We start from the raw sequence: 18,390 nt of genomic DNA on the forward strand, positions 1-18,390 counted from the left end.
AACATGCTTATTTAGGGTCTGATCCTTTCTCTGCCCAAAGGCAGAGTCTCCCCATCTGGAGTTTGTCCCCGAGCATCAGACTGTGGCTGTACACTGCCCCTAGTGGTTGGACTGTGTCTAACTGTAATTAGGATGGTTAAATGCATAGGATAGATTTCGCTGCATGTACAATGACAAATAAAGGAAATTATTTTTATTATTATTAAGTGGAACTGATGACAGCTTTTTTATATTTTTTTTTATATAGAGAAGCGTGATTTACTTTTTGTATTTGAAATGGCATAAATAAACAAAGATGGACCAAGAACCTACTATGGTGCTTCAAAACATGCCCCCATTTGGTATTGAGGATTATTATCACTTACTGAGGCGTTGCTGGGCCGGTAGCACACATTTACATTTACGCTACCTGTCCAGTAGCGGGCAGGTATTGGGTAATGGGCGGGTATCCCAATACCCACCCATTACCCAATACCCGCCCGCTGTGCATAAAGTGATGATTTATGCACTCGAAGACTGTAGCTGTTTGTGGTGCAGGCACAGCTGTGACAACCTTTTTTTACTTCTTTCCCCATTTTAATGCTGTGTTGCTTACAAAAGATTACACACATCTCTACTGTGTGGCTTATGCTGCTCATCTCACACACACACACACACACACACACACACACACACACACACACACACACACACACATTAGGCATTTCTTCTGTCTGAACACAAAGACGCACTCCTGCTTAGAATAATCTGACTTCACTGTCCAATACAAACTATTACTCTGAACGTATTTTTCTCCTAATACCCAAACAGACAGCATGAATGTTGTCTGATGTTTGAGACGTGGACATGAAGCTGGACACGCTTCACAACGTCTACATGTTACAAAACAGAAAAAGCCTAATGGCATTTTCTTCAGCGTTTCCTGTGAGCTGACCTTGATCAGACAAGAAGTCCAGCATGGTCTGAAGAAGGAAGGACAGGTGGCGAACAGACAGGCCCGGGTTGCCCATACGACGGGACGCGTAGACCAGTTCATGTAGGAGACGCATCTGAACAGCAGCCCAGCCTCGATGTGTCCCTGAGAGAGAAACAAAGAAATTTATGCTCGATGGAGCAAGACTATGAACAAAATTATACTCTCTGAAACAACCACATTCATACAGAAAATCAATTTTAAAAAATAAACTTAAAACAGTTTCTTTTTTGTATTTTATCAGGCAAATTGTACCCGCTGACATGTTCTGTATTGGGGAGCCGTTCCAGTCCGCCTCCCTACACTAAAGCAATTATAGTGAACAGTGTCAGGGGTCTCTGTGAACAATCTTATTTAATTTTATTTATTTATTTTTTAATGAAACACTAAATATGGAAATAAATGAAAGCAAGGGTGTACATTTGCTGTGATTAGTCAGGTAATCATGGACATAATGGACTCAGTGAGTGGGTCCACAAGATTTCTTTAAACAAAAACTACTACATATTCATCTCTGAGATTTCGGGCTCTGATATAAACAGGTGAGGACCAGCGAACCTCCTATTTTGGCTGATGTTGGCATTTTCAAAATGCAAAAAAAAAAATAAAGACAGACAGACCACTTCAGTGTCTTGTTACTACTCACAGTGTCTGGTATCTGTAAAGTAGGTCTTTTGTTTGTACGTTATTTATGAAGCCTTGTTGCCAATCACATGATCCTGAGGTTCATCTCTCTCTCTCTCTCTCTCTCTCTCTCTACACGAGATCTGTTAGAAAAGTATCCGACGTTATTATTTTTTTCAAAAACCATGTGGATTTGAATCACGTGTGATTGCGTCAGCCAAGCTTGAACCCTCGTGTGCATGCGTGAGTTTTTTCATGCCTGTCGGTTGCGTCATTCGCCTGTGAGCAGGCTTTGAGTGAGGTGTGGTCCACCCCTCTCGTCTATTTTTTATTGCGAATAAATGTCTTGCTGCTTTCTAGTTGTGTGAATATCCGATTGTGATTGTGCATGAGCTGGACATGCCAGAACATGTCCCGTAAGGCTTCATCATGGCGTTTCTTTGCGCCGAGCGGCTGCACCACGACGCGCCGAACTCCTCCGCACGTCTGTCTTAATGTGCCGGAAAAGTGCAGATGTCCACGTCTTTTCACAATTCCTGTGCTACTCAGAGGACATACCGGATCAAGACAGCATCCAGTTTAGAAATGAATGGCACATTTCACTGTTACAGGAGTTTTTGTCATGGAAAGAGGAACAAAGGCGGAGGAGTTCGGTGCGTCGTGGTGCAGCCGCTCAGCACAAAGAAACGCCATGATGAAGCCTCACGGGACATGTTCTGGCATGTCCAGCTCATGCACAATCACAATCGGATATTCACACGACTGGAAAGCAACCGGAATCCATCTGAAATCCACCTTTAAGCCGTCCTGTGAGACCAACAGTGAGGTGGTTTTGTCCCGCATATGGCTCCGTGGAGCATCCCTTGGCTTCTTTTTCCATGAAAAAAAAAACTCCTGTAATGGTGGAATGTGCCGGAAAAAGTGCTGATGTCCACATCTTCTGCCTTTTTGTGAAAGTCAGACGAGGTCCCGGATTAACAAAGCTTTCACGTTGGAAATGATCTGGTTGTGTGTGCGGGGTGTCAGCCTGTCCATCGACGCTGGGAGCGCGCTGCGCTCTCAGCAGTTGTGGGCGGTCTTTAAACCGTCTGGATCACTCCTTAATCTGTTTAATCCCCATAAAATCGTCCCTGAAAGCCATATTAATTTTTCGAACGGTGTCCACCTGGAGGTCTCTCACAGTTTCTGGAAAAAAATTGATGCAGCAAAGATCTAATCGTTCAGACATTTATTCGCAATAAAAAATAGACGAGAGGGGTGGACCACACCTCACTCAAAGCCTGCTCACAGGTGAATGAAGCAACCGACAGGCATGAAAAAACTCACGCATGCGCACGAGGGTTCAAGCTTGGCTGACGCAATCACACATGATTCAAATCCATATGGTTTTTGAAAAAAATAATAAGGTCAGATACTTTTCTAACAGACCTCGTATCTCTCTCTCTCTCTCTCTCTCTCTCTCTCTCCCTATATATATATATATATATATATATATATATATATATATGTGTGTGTGTGTGTGTGTGTGTGTGCATACACAGTGGGGAAATAAGTATTTGATCCACTGTCAGTTTTGCAGGTTTTCCCACCTATAAAGAATAGAGATCTGTATTTTTTAATCATAGGTACACTTCAACTGTGAGAGACAGAATCTAAAAAAAATGATCCAGAAAATCACATTATATGATTTTTAAATAATTAATTGGCATTTTATTGCATGAAATAAGTATTTGATGCCCTAGAAAAACAGACCTTAACAATTGGTACAGAAATATTCATCTGCCATTACAGAGCTCAGACGTTTCCTGTAGTTCCAGGTTTTCACACACTGCAGCAGGGATTTTGGTCCACTCCTCCATACAGATCTTCTCTAGATCTTTCAGGTTTGGAGTTTCAGCTCCCTCCAAAGATTTTCTATTGAGTTCAGGTCTGGAGACTGGCCAGGCCACTCCAGGACCTTGAAATGCTTCTTACGGAGCCCCTCCTTAGTTGCCCTGGCTGTGTGTTTGGGGTCATTGTCATGCTGGAAGACTCAGCCATGACCCATCTTCAATGCTCTCACTGAGGGAAGGAGGTTGTTGCCAAAATCTCGCAATACATGACCCCATCCATCCTCCCTTCAATACGGTGCAGTCATCCTGTCCCCTTTGCAGAAGAGCATCCCCAGAGTATGACATTTCCACCCCCATGCTTCACAGTTGGGATGATTTTCTTGGGGTTGTTCTCATCCTCTAAACATGGTAAGTGGAGTTGATTCCAAAAAGCTCTATTCTGGTCTCATCTGACCACATGACCTTCTCCCATGCCTCCTATGGATCATCCAGATGGTCAATGGTGAACTTCAAACGGGCCTGGACATGTGCTGGCTTGAGCAGTGGGACCTTGCTGTCCTGCAGGATTTTAAACCATGACAGCATCATGTGTTACTAATGTAATCTTTGTAACTGTGGTCCCAGCTCTCTTCAGGTCATTGACCACGTCCTCCTGTGTAGTTCTGAGCTTTCTCAGAATCATCCTTACCCCACAAAGTGAGATCTTGCATGGAATCCCAGACCAAGGGAGATTGACAGTCATCTTGTGTTTCTTCCACTTTCTAATAAATAATCATAACAGTTGTTGTCTTCTACCAAGCTGCTTGCCTGTTGTCCTGTAGTCCATCCCAGCCTTGTGCAGGTCTACAGTTTTGTCCCTGATGTCCTTAGACAGCTCTTTGGTCTTGGCCATGGTGGACAGGTTGGAGTGTGATTGATTGAGTGTGTGAACAGGTGTCTTTTATACAGGTAACAAGTTCAAACAGGTGCAATTAATACAGGTAAAGAGTGAAGAATAAGAGGGCTTCTTAAAGAAAAACTAACAGGTCTGTGAGAGACAGAATTCTTGCTGGTTGGTAGGTGTTCAAATACTATTTCATGCAATAAAATGCAAATTAATTATTTAAAAATCATACAATGTGATTTTCTTTTTTTTTTTTTTTTTTTTGATTCTGTCTCTCCCAGTTGAAGTGAACCTACGATAAAAATTACAGACCTCTACATTCTTTGTAGGTGGGAAAACCTGCAAAACTGAGAGTGGATCAAATACTTATTTCCCCCACTGTATGTACAGTAGTGTTCAGAATAATAGTAGTGCTATCTGACTAAAAAGATAAATCCAGGTTTTGAGTATATTTCTTATTGTTACATGGGAAACAAGGAACCAGCAGATTCAGTAGATTCTCACAAACCCAACAAGACCAAGCATTCATGATATGCACACTCTTAAGGTTATGAAATTGGGCTATTTGTAAAAAAAAAAAGTAGAAAAGGGGGTGTTCACAATAATAGTAGTGTGGCATTCAGTCAGTGAGTTTGTTAATTTTGTGGAACAAACAGGTGTGAATCAGGTGTCCCCTATTTAAGGATGAAGCCAGCACCTGTTGAACATGCTTTTCTCTTTGAAAGCCTGAGGAAAATGGGACGTTCAAGACATTGTTCAGAAGAACAGCGTAGTTTGATTAAAAAGTTGATTGGAGAGGGGAAAACTTATATGCAGGTGCAAAAAATTATAGGCTGTTCATCTACAATGATCTCCAATGCTTTAAAATAGACAAATAAAAAAAACAGAGACGCGTGGAAGAAAACGGACAACAACCATCAAAATGGATAGAAGAATAACCAGAATGGCAAAGGCTCACCCATTGATCAGCTCCAGGATGATCAAAGACAGTCTGGAGTTACCTGTAAGTGCTGTAACAGTTAGAAGATGCCTGTGTGAAGCTAATTTATTTGCAAGAATCCCCCGCAAAGTCCCTCTGTTAAATAAAAGACGTGCAGAAGAGGTTACAATTTGCCAAAGAACACATCAACTGGCCTAAACAGAAATGGAGGAATATTTTGTGGATTGATGAGAGTAAAATTGTTCTTTTTGGGTCCAAGGGCCGCAGACAGTTAGTGAGACGACCCCCAAACTCTGAATTCAAGCCACAGTTCACAGTGAAGACAGTGAAGCATGGTGGTGCAAGCATCATGATATGGGCATGTTTCTCCTACTATGGTGTTGGGCCTATATATCACATACCAGGTATCATGGAACAGTTTTGATATGTCAAAATACTTGAAGAGGTCATGTTGCCTTATGCTGAAGAGGACATGCCCTTGAAATGGGTGTTTCAACAAAACAATGACCCCAAGCACACTAGTAAACAAGCAAAATCTTGGTTCCAAACCAACAAAATTAATGCCTTGCAGATGTGACGAAATCATGAAAAACTGTGGTTATACAACTAAATACTAGTTTACTGATTCACAGGATTGCTAAAAAAGCAGTTTGAACATAATAGTTTTGAGTTTGTAGCGTCAACAGCAGATGCTACTATTATTGTGAACACCCCCTTTTCTACTTTTTTTTTTTTTTACTAATAGCCCAATTTCATAGGCTTAAGAGTGTGCATATCATGAATGCTTGGTCTTGTTGGATTTGTGAGAATCTACTGGTACCTTGTTTCCCATGTAACAATAAGAAATATGCTCCAAACCTGGATGAATCTTTTTAGTCACATAGCACTACTATTATTCTGAACACTACTGTTCATACATACACACACACACATTTTATATATATATATATATATATATATATATATATATATATACACACATACATATACATATATATATACATATAAGAGGTCTATTAGAAAAGTATCCTAGCTTTTTATTTTTAAAAAAACCTATATGGATTTGATTCATATGTTTTTACGTCAGCCAAGCTTGAACCTTCGTGCGCATGTGTGAGTTTTTCCACGCCTGTCGGTGACGTCATTCGCCTGTGAGCACGCCTTGTGGGAGGAGTGGTCCAGCCCCCTCGTCGGATTTTCATTGTCTGAGAAGTTGCTGAGAGACTGGCGCTGTGCTTCATCAAAATGTTTTCCAAAACTGTGAGGCACATCTGAGTGGATACCATTCGACAAATTAAGCTGGTTTTCGTTGAAAATTTTAACGGCTGATGAGAGATTTTGGATTGTTTCTATCGCTGTAAGGACTTCCCACGGAGCGGGACGCTGCGCAGTGCTCTGAGGCGACGTCGTCATCCTGTTTCAAGCTGAAAACCTCCAAATTTAAGCCTCTGTTGACCCAGGACGTTGTGAGAGAACAGAGAACTTTCAGAAGAGGTCGGAATCAGCAGTTTATCCGGACATTCCACTGTTAAAGGAGATTTTTTTTAATGAAAGATGTGCGGACGGATTGGCGCGTCACGCAGCACGCCCGCCACAGGAAAAACACCTCCGTGTTGATAACCATTTGTAAAATCCAGGCGGCTTTTGGTGGCTTTCAGTTGAGTGAGTATCTGAGAAATTGTTTAACAGCAGGGCATGTTCCAACTTGTCCTTAAGGCTTCCAACGGAGCTGCAGTAACTACAGAGGCATAAAGCTTATCAGCCACAGCATGAAGTTATGGGAAAGACTAGTAGAAGCTAGGCTTAGAAAACAGGTGAAGATCTGTGAGCAGCAATATGGTTTCATGCCGAGAAAGAGCACTACAGATGCAATGTTTGCTCTGAGAATACTGTTGGAAAAGTACAGAGAAGGACAGAAAGAGTTACATTGTGTGTTTGTGTACTTAGAAAAAACTTATGATAGGGTGCCAAGAGAAGAGTTGTGGTATTGTATGAGGAAGTCTGGAGTGGCAGAGAAGTATGTTAGGGTAGTGCAGGACATGTACAAGAATAGTGTGAGAGCGGTGAGATGCGCAGTCGGAATGACAGACTCATTCAAGGTGGAGGTGGGATTACACCAAGGATCAGCTCTGAGTCCTTTCTTGTTTGCAGTGGTGATGGACAGGTTGACAGATGAGATCAGACAGGAGTCCCCATGGACTATGACGTTTGCAGATGACATTGTGATCTGTAGTGAGAGTAGAGAGCAAGTTGAGTCTAGTCTGGAGAAGTGGAGATATGCTTTGGAGAGAAGGGGAATGAAAGTCAGTAGAAGCAAGACTGAGTACATGTGTGTGAATGAGAGGGAGCCCAGTGGAATAGTGCAGTTACAAGGAGTAGAAGTGGTGAAAGTAGATGAGTTTAAATATTTGGGGTCAACTGTTCAAAGTAATGGAGAGTGTGGTAGAGAGGTGAAGAAGAGAGTGCAGGCAGGGTGGAGTGGGTGGAGAAAGGTGGCAGGAGTGATTTGTGACCGAAGAATATCAGCAAGAGTGAAGGGGAAAGTTTACAAAACAGTAGTGAGACCAGCTATGTTGTATGGTTTACAGACAGTGGCACTAACAAAAAGACAGGAGGCAGAGCTGGAGGTGGCAGAGCTGAAGATGTTGAGATTCTCTTTGGGAGTGACAAGAATGGACAAGATTAGGAATGAACATATCAGAGGGACAGCTCAGGTGGGACGGTTTAGAGACAAAGTCAGAGAGGCGAGATTGAGATGGTTTGGACATGTGCAGAGGAGGGACCCAGGGTATATAGGGAGAAGGATGCTGAGGATGGAGCCACCAGGCAGGAGGAGAAGAGGGAGACCAAAGAGGAGGTTCATGGATGTGCTGAGAGACGACATGCAGGTGGTTGGTGTGACAGAGGAAGATACAGAGGACAGGGTGAGATGGAAACGATTGATCTGCTGTGGCGACTCCTAACGGGAACAGCCGAAAGACAAAGAAGAAGATAATTGCAGGAGTGGTTGCTCTGAGTGACAGCGGCTGAGCCCAGTGTCTCCGCCTCCCACTGTGACCGTAACTCAGATTTCACTCGATGCACCTGCTAGCTGTTGTGGAGGACTGCATTTTGTTTGGAGTGTTTTATGCCAAACACCTGGAATAATAGGGATTTTTGTGTGGTGAAACAGCATAACGGATCATCTAAGACACCCCTGCTGCAATATTCACACTGAGTGAAACTCAGCTTTAATGCTGTACGCTAGCAGTGTTAGCACTTTTAACAGCTATCGGTAGCCTAATCCATTAAGCCCTGTTAACCCATTGAAAAATTAAGCGGCTCATAACTTCAAAGGTCCACAAAAAGTACATCATTAGAACAACCACCGTGCAGTCATTTAAAAAACACCTGATCTAAGGTTAGCCTGTTAGCTTAGGTGGTTCAGTCTCAAAGAGAGAGGCATGTTCTGTATCAAGTGTATCAAGTAAGAAGAAGAAGAAAAAAAACATGCAAAAGTCGTTGCATATACAGTTCATCCAGCAACAGCCACTGAAGTCTGGCACTTCTTTGTGCACAGACACTCCTCTTTTCAGAATTTGCTCAAACCTGACTTACTGATTTCACTAAATTCTAATAAATAGATGTGGGGAAGTTTATCGTTTTTGTGTAAAGAAAAAGTTTTTAAGCCAGTGAAAATGAATAAAAGCTCAAGGGAGAAAAAGCCACAGTGGCATTCCATCAAATGATGACATACATAATTAAACAATTGCAGGATTCAATCCCGTAATGGTTTTATGATACAACAGCTGTCACAAAATGCCTTTCTAATGAGAGCCACTTGGAAATGGCTTTCAGCACCTTATCTTCAGAAACCAAAATGAGGCAGAACATTTGACATCGCAGTCAACCCTCAGTACAAACGCAGTCCAATTACACCTACGTAATTATGGCTTTGAGTGCATTTTCTAATAAAAATTACATATATATTGTTCAAACAGTTCAGCTATTATGTGAGGAACCGTCAGTAATTTGTACTGATTTTGGCATGTGTCAAACCATTCTCACACACACACACACACACACACACACACACACACACACACACACACACACACACACACACACACACACACATTTTCATTTTAGCATCCCCATTTGTAAATCCTCTTTCGTATTTACATGGCACAGTCTTGAGCGCAAAGTAGGATTCAGGGCAGAAAGGAGTTGTATTTATGACTTAAATGGTCATGGTTACGTTTTGGGCTTAGCATGAAAAAACAATGAGTGACATCTGTTATTGCCTTTAGTAAGAAACAATTCGAAGGCAAATTCAGAAGCGAGAGCCACAGCCACAGCCAACATTGTCCCAGAGGACACAACACCAGGACACATCATCCACAGTCATCACAGACGGACCAAGGCCTAATGAAGAAATAAGTATATATATAAGTGGTGTAATGGATCACAGTTTTACAGTAAACAAGAAGAGTCACAGTCTGAGTGGAAGAAATGCAGCTGCTCCGCGCTCACACAATCTGTTATATATATATAATAAAAAAAAAGCCTCACGGAGAGACTGGCGCTCCCGCTGTTGCTGCATGTTTTAACAGTCTTTAGCCTCATTGTCCACTAATGACAACCGAGTTGGTGCAAACACTTCTGGAAAAAAAAAAATAATAATAATCATTTTTAAAAACCTTCATTCTCATTAAAGGGTCTGAGGAGAAAGTATCCGTCGTCTCTTCCCTGTGCAACTGTGAGCACACTGAACCAAGCGTCGCACTTGAAGTGCATTCAAAGCCGAGGTGACAAAGTTGAGAGCTCTGGAAAAAACATGACCTTGTGGGTAGGATGAATGTATTTATATGAAAAGGGTGATGAATAAAATGATTACTGTTAACTTCCCGTTAGATAATACAGACATCCTTACTTTTTGTGACGGGAAAAAGTTATAAACTCAGATCAGTTTTGCTCCTTTTCATGATTTTGACAAAGGCTATTTTTATTCACTGATACAGTTCAAATTCAAAATTCAAATCACTTCATTTATCCCCAAGGGGCAATTTTAAAAAAGGCATGACAGCTTGAAGGACTTAAAAACAAACAAACAAACAAAAAAAAACATACACAGTACACAACCATCAAAAAGTTATGTGCTAGATTATAAAATGCTTTTTTAAATAAAGTGCTTTTAAATTAAATTGCAATTTAATACAAGAATTAAGTTATTTTATTTTAACATATTACGTAAAACATTGGACACCATGTTTTCATTCAGGACCAGGGTTCTAGCTATGGTGAGCAGCGCCAGGTAGTATCGCCCAGTACTGCAAATTTCCACCCGGCTCTAGAGTTCAAATTAGCTGTCCCACCCAGCACAGATTTTCCAAAAAAAATGAAGTGAAATGCTGCTGAAAAATCTACTAATTTGATCGAATTTCAAACTTATAGAGTCGTACTTTTGTTTTATTTTGCAATTTCAACCAAATAATTAAAGAAATATATTTCTCATTTATCTAAGCCACAAACAGCAAAGAGATCAGCAGTCAGCTGCTCTGCTGTGAAGCTGCTGGAGTCAGCTGCTGTGAAGCTCTATGGCTTCACAGAGTGCTGAAAGACACACTCCGCTCTGACTTAAAGGAAAAAAAAAATCCTCCAGAAAAATGTTTTATAATCCAGAGTTGCTTTTGTGTTGGCAGATGCTGATAATACACTCAGAAGTTTACGGTTTATTTTATAGTTTCAAGCTTGTTTCCAAAAAGATCGGAGACGGCGAGAGTGTGAGGGGGGCAGAGGAGGGAGAGCAAGAGGAGAGGAGTGGGGGAGAAGCCTCAGCGAATCAGAGAAAGTGAAAAACTGACAAATCAGTCTAGGTTCAGCTCTTGTTCAAACAAGACAATTCGAGGCTATATTGTTTAAAAAAGTAATGCTATCCCACTCAAACATGTTGAGAAAAAAAACAGTCATGACAGAAAAATTCTTCACAGGATTAAAAGGTACAGTGTGTCATTTTTCAAGAAGAGAGCAAATGCTATATGCACATCAAATATTAATGTGTTTTCAACCTTTTCCACATTATTTTTTTAACTTAAGACTTTGACAGAAACATTTAAAAAAGAACTTTGGTATTACGAATATTATAACATAAATGTCATTTTTATGTATATTGTTCTTTCAACGCATCTAAAACCACTCAAAATTAGTTAAAACAGGGCTCGCCAATGACGTTTTAGAGGTTTAAAACCCTATAGCTTCAAGGGGCTCTGACCCCTTGACCCCCACTATGGCAACTAGAACCCTGTTTGGGACCACGGGCAAAATGTCATTTTCATCACGCGTTATTCTTAAAAAATAAAAATAGTATGCATTTTTGTTATTTTTTTGGAGGGGGGCGGGGGGGGGGTGTTTATCTGCAAAATTGATCCGATCCATACATTTAAAAGAAAACATCCAATACAAACTGTGGTTTTGTGATCCGTGACATCCCTAATATTACAATATTTTACACACACAGAGAGAATTATTTTCTATTGTATTTTTATTTCACAAGGTGTGCTACATTAAATGAAACTGCACTGAAACAGACTGTAGAGTTTCTAAGGAATTTCACTTCGGGGACTTGTGAACAGATGGACAAACAGACAGGGCGATTCCTATATTACCACCAATCCACCCAAATTTCTGTTTGGAACAATAATGTTGATGATAGACATGAACATGATAGGGTGGAAGACAGGACCCTCTGTGTCATTTATTCTTCATATGTAGCACCATAAGACATCGCAATATCACTGTAGCGTGACACCAAGTGTTACTTAAGTCCCTCACCCCCCAAAAAAACAAGATCCTTTACTCCAGTCACAGCTGTCGACTGTTGACTCACTGTGTGGGAAACAACACTGGAGGAGAGATGTGCTGGAGAGGGGACCAAGGGATGAGGGGATTCAGTAAAGTTGTTTCTTCATTTTAGAAACTTCCTCCAGAAAGGTCATCTCAAGGGCACGACGCTTCTCACTTATCAGCATTTTTTCTGCCACGGTTATTATTCATTCTGACTTCTTCTACCTTCTGAAATAAAATGAAAATTCTATTCCTTCAAAAGCTGTTTTTCCCCTGCAATGAATGTGCACCCACTAAGCAGACTAAAAATAGCTGACTTCCACCTGTCTGCCAAAACCAGCACTTATCTGGAGGGCAGTAATCCAAAGAACACTTGGGATTTTCTGTGGATGTCACTGCAGCGCATTCAGGGAAGGAGGGAAAAAAGAAAAAATGGACTTCATTTGTGGTATTTTCAAGCAGGAAGTAGGGTCGAACACACCGCTAAGATAATGGCCGTGGCGCCAGGACTGAATAATCGCCCAGTCACGCAGACAGATGCTCAACAAAAACGCAGCGCGCTGCTCTGATGAAATAGGAGAAATGATACTACTGTGTAGGCTGCGGTGATGTTACACACGAGGGCTATTCTCATTTAAATTACCAGAAGAAAAGAAACACCCTCAATGTTTGAGACGGAAAAACAGCAGAGAACATGTTGAAAAGAGGTTGATGTGTCGAGGAAGAAAGAAGGCAACAGGAAGCAGTAAAAACAGACGGTAGTGAAATTTCTCAAACCTATCTGTAGCTCGATGAGCAACCACCTGATGCTGCCTGATCAAAGACTTGCCACAGCGAGTTCAGAGACCTCCCACCGCCTCTGCTGTGTCTGCTGCGGCCACACTGCTGCTGCTGTCGCTGAGGACTGCAGAGGCAGGGCGGCTGCTTTTCACAGGAACACACACGGCTTTTTCCCCACCGCTGCCCGAGCTGCCAGGCAGACAGCATTTCCAGCTGACTGCCACAGCAACCACACAAATCAGAGGAATAAAACACACAACTTTTAATCGAAAACAGCCTGAATGACACCAGCTGTTACTAGTGGTTTTTATTTAGGTTTTTTTTTTTTTGTGTCATACACTGAACAAAAATACAAATGCAACACTTTTGTTTTTGCCCCCATTTTTCATGAGCTGAACTCACACATCCAAAACATTTTCTATATACACAAAAGACGTATTTCTCTGAAATATTGTTCAAAAATCTGTCTACATCTGTGTTAGTGAGCACTACTCCTTTGCCGAGACAATCCATCACACCTCACAGGTGTGACATATCAAGATGCTGATCAGACAGCATGATTATAGCACAGGTGTGCCTTTGGCTGGCCGCAATAAAAGGCCACTCTGAAATGTTTTTGGGTTTTTTGGCCATTTTTTTAGAGCATATGAATGATAACAAAAACTTTTTTTTCCACTCATGGTTAGTGGTTGGGTGAAGCCATTTATTGTCAAACAACTGTGTTCACTCTTACCATAGAGTGCCATACTGTTTGTATTTCTTCGTAATTAATGTAAATAAAGTCCAAGACATACTCAGTGGCAGTATTACCATCAGAGAGCCTCATCCACAATGACCACAAAAGACTCCAAGCTGTCAGTGATGTTAAAGAGGGAAACACACATATTAAGAACAGGAGGATGTAAACTTTTGATCAGCGTCATTTGGGCAGTTTCTGTTGTCATTATGATTTAAAAGAGGAAACAGTTGTTTGACAATAAATGGCTTCACCCAACCACTAATCATGAGTGAAAAAAAGGTTTTGTGTTATCATTCATATTCTCAGAAAAATGGCCAAACAACCAAAATTTCTGTCGGGGTATGTAAACTTTTGAACATAACTGTACAAGTCCTGACCTGCTCATTTTTGAAGCACTAGGAAAATTACAGCTGTCACACTCGTGAGCCCCAGTCCCACATGACAACATGCCATCATTTTTGGATAGATCCCAGACTTTGTCTTGTCACAGGTGGAGCAAATGGCACTAGAGCCACAACAAAGTATTTTCAATCTTCAGTCTCCTTTTGTTTCATAGAATTTAAAAACAACCACCGCATTAAGTACATATATTTCTCACTTCCTGATGAACTGTGTGTGTGTCCTCTGTGACGGCTCCTAACTAACTGGGACAACATAGATTTTTTTTTTTTTTTTTTGCAAAGTGCATTCATCGTATTCAAGTATCTCAAATTCCAGTTAAACTACTTTTTACTGTTGAGAAAATCTATTCTGACATCAACAACCTAGACAGAGCTTAACAGCATCGCTGAGAAAAACACTCTGGAATGAAGATCATAAGATGTCCCTAAGCTCTAATATCCACAATCTTTGGTGCTGCTGATGTTTACCTTCGAGTGGGTGCAATGAGCAATGGACAGCAGAACCAACAGGTTTATTGTGATGATCTCACCACAGTGTACAGCGGAGGTCTCTAACTCGCTCCAGAAAGGGCTGAGAGGGTGCAGGCTTTCTTTGCAACCACCCACTCCACCAGCTGATTTCACTGATTAACTGATTCCATCTGCTCAAAGTGATGTTAATCAGAGACCTCTGGTCTACAGACACCTCAGTCAAGTCCCAGCTGTGCTTCCTTTTGAGCCAAGTGGTGGTTTGAATTCAAAACACCCTGAAGAAATGCTCTTAAAGACACCATTTTTTAAACTTAGTGTTTAGACACTGCTACTCCTCATGTATGTTACACCACATTTCTTTAACTACTTCAGAGAAGAGCATTACATCACAAAAATAAAAAAAAGGTAGAGCCAGACTATTTTTTTTTACAGTGGACCATCAAATCATCAAATAAAAGAATAGACTTGTTACCCTTGAGTACCCAAGGAAGAGCCAAAAAAACAAAGCTCGGAAAACACCTGTGCTATAAAGTTTGCAGAAGCCTGACGATCACACACTATAACCATAAAATACAACCATGTTCTCAGCCTCACGGGGTGTACAGGGAGGACATGCAGGTGGTTGGTGAGACAGAGGAAGATACACAGGACAAGGTGAGATGGAAACAATTGATCCGCTGTGGCGACCCCTAACGGGAGCAGTCGAAAGAAGAAGGCAGGCATCTTCCCAAAAACCCACTGATTTAGTTGGAAAAATTACTGTCAAATGTCAAATGCAATAAACTGAGATCTTCATAAATTATAGAAGAAACCGTTCATCTCCAATTCCTCACAAAGTAGAAAATCAAAAGAAGGGGGAAAAAATAAATCCACATAGCCTGCCTACCTTTGCTGAAGTCCTTGGGATCAAGGGAAAGACTGTATCCAGGTAACGTCTCCAGCAGCAGCTTGTAGCAGGCCCTCCAGCCCGGCTCTGGGATGGTGGGAGCCACACACTGCATGGCTGCAACACGCTTGAAGAAAGCCGACTTACGATGGAATCCGATGAGTTCGTACAGTTCTGACAGGATACTGTAGCGCTGGATCTTCTCCTCCTCAGACAGCTGCAGTTATGAAGACAAATTGTGCAGACTGTGAAATCCTAGTGGACTGAGAATAATACTCCCAGTACTAACACTCACACTTCCACACAGTCCACAGGTGAGTAAACAGGCATTCATGCACGAATTACAAAAGTGAAGGAGTTAGTCAGATAAAGAGGTTGAAAAGTTGTCCACTGGCTGTAGAGTTCACATGATGAAAAAAAAGTTATCTGAACATTTCAAGCTCATGTTCTAAAATACAACTGGAAAGATGTGTAGCAAATTATATGAAAATTAATTGCCATATACTACTCATGATCCAGTACCAGGTAATGTACCTGTAAGTAGTATTTACCCAAAATACTACTCATATCTGTGCATTAAACTTCAAGAAGCATTAATTACAACATGTCAAAGTTTACTTGACAGGAGCCAGTCTTGTCAGTGTTTGAGGTGTTTCGCTCATCCAAATGACAGCTTCAGTCATTCGGATGTTTGTGCTCCAGCATTGCTTGTGCTCACACTACATGTGGCCGCTGCCCAACACAGCTGGACCGCACCCTAAACCACACCCTACACCACCTCCACAAGTCAAGCCAGACCCACACCAGCGGGCCGGCCCCCAACCCAGAGCACTCACACAAGTCAAACAAACTGGATTTTATGAGTGTAACGCACTCGGGCACTGTCCAGAGCAAAGCACTAGTACACCCTAAGGATACTTCACACATCCAATGATCCTCTGGAAACATGCAGACTCACAACTCAAGAGAAACTGTTACAAAATGACGTTATTTATACTACAGCAGAAACTCTCTTCCCTTAAAGGAATGGAAAAGGTAACATAATTTATGATTGGGTTGGTAGATTATGATATTGAGAGCCCATATGAAAAGTTTTAGGCATGTGGGATCATTTCTGTTAAACGTATGAGCGTTTTTGTATGGCTGGTCTAAAGCCACCAGCTTGCAGCCATGCCGGCAGCTATAACAGTCATGTGTGACATCACATGGGAACGGAGGTTCACAACTCCGTCAGTGTTGCTCTTCAGTATAGAAGGGGCACAGCACGTATGCAGCAATCAACATACCAGGTCCCGGATCGATATCGGGTTCTGATACCGACATAATTTGCGGATCAGAATTTCCCGATCCAACCTGCGGAATTTTCCCATACTGGAGAGGAAACACATGAAACCTCTCTCGTGCTGCCTGCTCTCTGCTGTTTACTGCTGAACGGGCGGGAGGAGAGGAGGGGGAGGTTTCTAAGCAGAAGCTGAGCTGTTTCTTTCGCGCACCACAGCCGAGACGAGTTTTAAACCACCGGTTCAGCAAATTTCCGCGTGGTCTGTGCCGCCAAGCACAGATTTTCCGAAAAATTAATTGAATCGTTACTGAAAAATCAGCCACTTCAACATCCCGAGGCTGTGAAACGCTTTAACAGCAGCTCAGAGCACAACTGAGGACAGCCAAAGAGAAATTCACTTTCTCTCCGCTGAATGGGGGGAAAAAAAACAAACACCAAAATCGTTCAGTGTTTACCCAGAGTTACTCCCAGTGAGTGCCGCTGATGATACATTTAGAAATTTTGTTTATTTTACAGCTGAAAGGCTTCATGTTTGCTCATCAGGAAAACAGCGAGCGAGGCAGAGAGAGCGAGAGAAAGGGAAAGAGAGTGAGAGAGAGAGAGACTGATTGAGAGAGAGAGAGAGAGAGAGAGAGAGAGAGAGAGAGAGAGAGAGAGAGACAGAGAAAGAGAGGGGTTTATATCAGCGCATGTTCGTCATGTGTAGCTTTCGGTGCTCATGCTACATTACAGCAGTACTGCACTCGATCTGGGTTTTTTTCTGATTGGTTAAAATTGTGTCAATGGCAGCATTTATGAAATCATCAATGATAGATGAATTCTGCTTAAATGCCGACTTTCAGAGGTGGATATTTCAGTTGTAAGAGCTCATTTTCATTGATACGCATCAATCGTTAGTTTATAGCACAGTCCATCTTCCCAGCTGTATTTTATCAGTGGGTTTTCTTTTCCTTTAACCCATAGAGCCCTCAAACTATTTTCACAAGTTCTCCATACCTTAATAAATTTCCATTTTAAGGTACTTTCATTTAGTATAATGCCCATGTGGTGCATATCAAAATGTTTAGAACAGTCTCAGCTTCCTGACTGAGGCATATATTTGTTTAGAATACTGGGCAAAGATAATCTATGAATAGATATATGGTGAAGAGTTGATCGGGATGCAGGACAGCTTCATTAGAGCTTTAAGGGTTAAAGCTATATACTGGAGATGACACAATCTTACTTTTTAAAACTGGAGCAGTCACTTGGATGATGGACAAAATGTCTTTAAGGCCAAGAACAAGTCCAGATGCTGTTAAGTGATCTTCTAGATATGTCCTACCCTGGATTACTCAGAACATTTATGGACATTCAGTGGAAGTATTCATTAGTTATCATGCTCAAAGTGAAACATCTGCATAGCCACGCAGAGAAACACCGTGAATGCATTATTACTACAAGACATGAGGGTAGTTAAAGTAACTCAGCATTGTGACATAACTACACCAGCGAGAATAAAAATGTAACAATACAATAAACTCTCAAGGTATAACATGTCAAACTATTTATTTGATTATGCACCTAAAAAAAAAAGAAAAAAAAATCAATTTATTCTGTAGCTTCCCTTTTTCAAATGTAAACCACATGATGCTAGTGGTCATAATACCATATTTTCCAGAGTATAAGTCACTGTTTGTTTGTTTTTTTTTTGTTGTTGTTGTTTTTTTAAAAAAAACAAAACAAAAAAAAACAGCAATTATCTAATTCTCAACAAC

The 18,390-nt window shown here is 41.3% G+C and overlaps 1 protein-coding gene and 1 long non-coding RNA gene across 2 annotated transcripts in view; one reads left to right on the forward strand and one right to left on the reverse strand.

Annotated features, from left to right (window-relative positions):
- Nucleotides 1-18,390, reverse strand: part of trappc9 (trafficking protein particle complex 9) — a 417,688-nt gene that overhangs the window by 374,029 nt on the left and 25,269 nt on the right. Inside the window, 2 exon segments of the mRNA XM_034160137.1 lie at nt 935-1,078; nt 15,352-15,568. Coding sequence (XP_034016028.1) covers nt 935-1,078; nt 15,352-15,568 — 361 coding nt within the window.
- On the forward strand, nt 9,943-17,011 carry LOC117501291. The gene is made up of 3 exons (XR_004557998.1): nt 9,943-10,022; nt 14,713-14,719; nt 17,001-17,011. It is a non-coding gene; the product is annotated as an uncharacterized LOC117501291 (long non-coding RNA).

This window comes from Thalassophryne amazonica, chromosome 20 (genome assembly GCF_902500255.1).
Source record: "Thalassophryne amazonica chromosome 20, fThaAma1.1, whole genome shotgun sequence".
In the NCBI taxonomy this organism is placed as follows: domain Eukaryota; kingdom Metazoa; phylum Chordata; class Actinopteri; order Batrachoidiformes; family Batrachoididae; genus Thalassophryne; species Thalassophryne amazonica.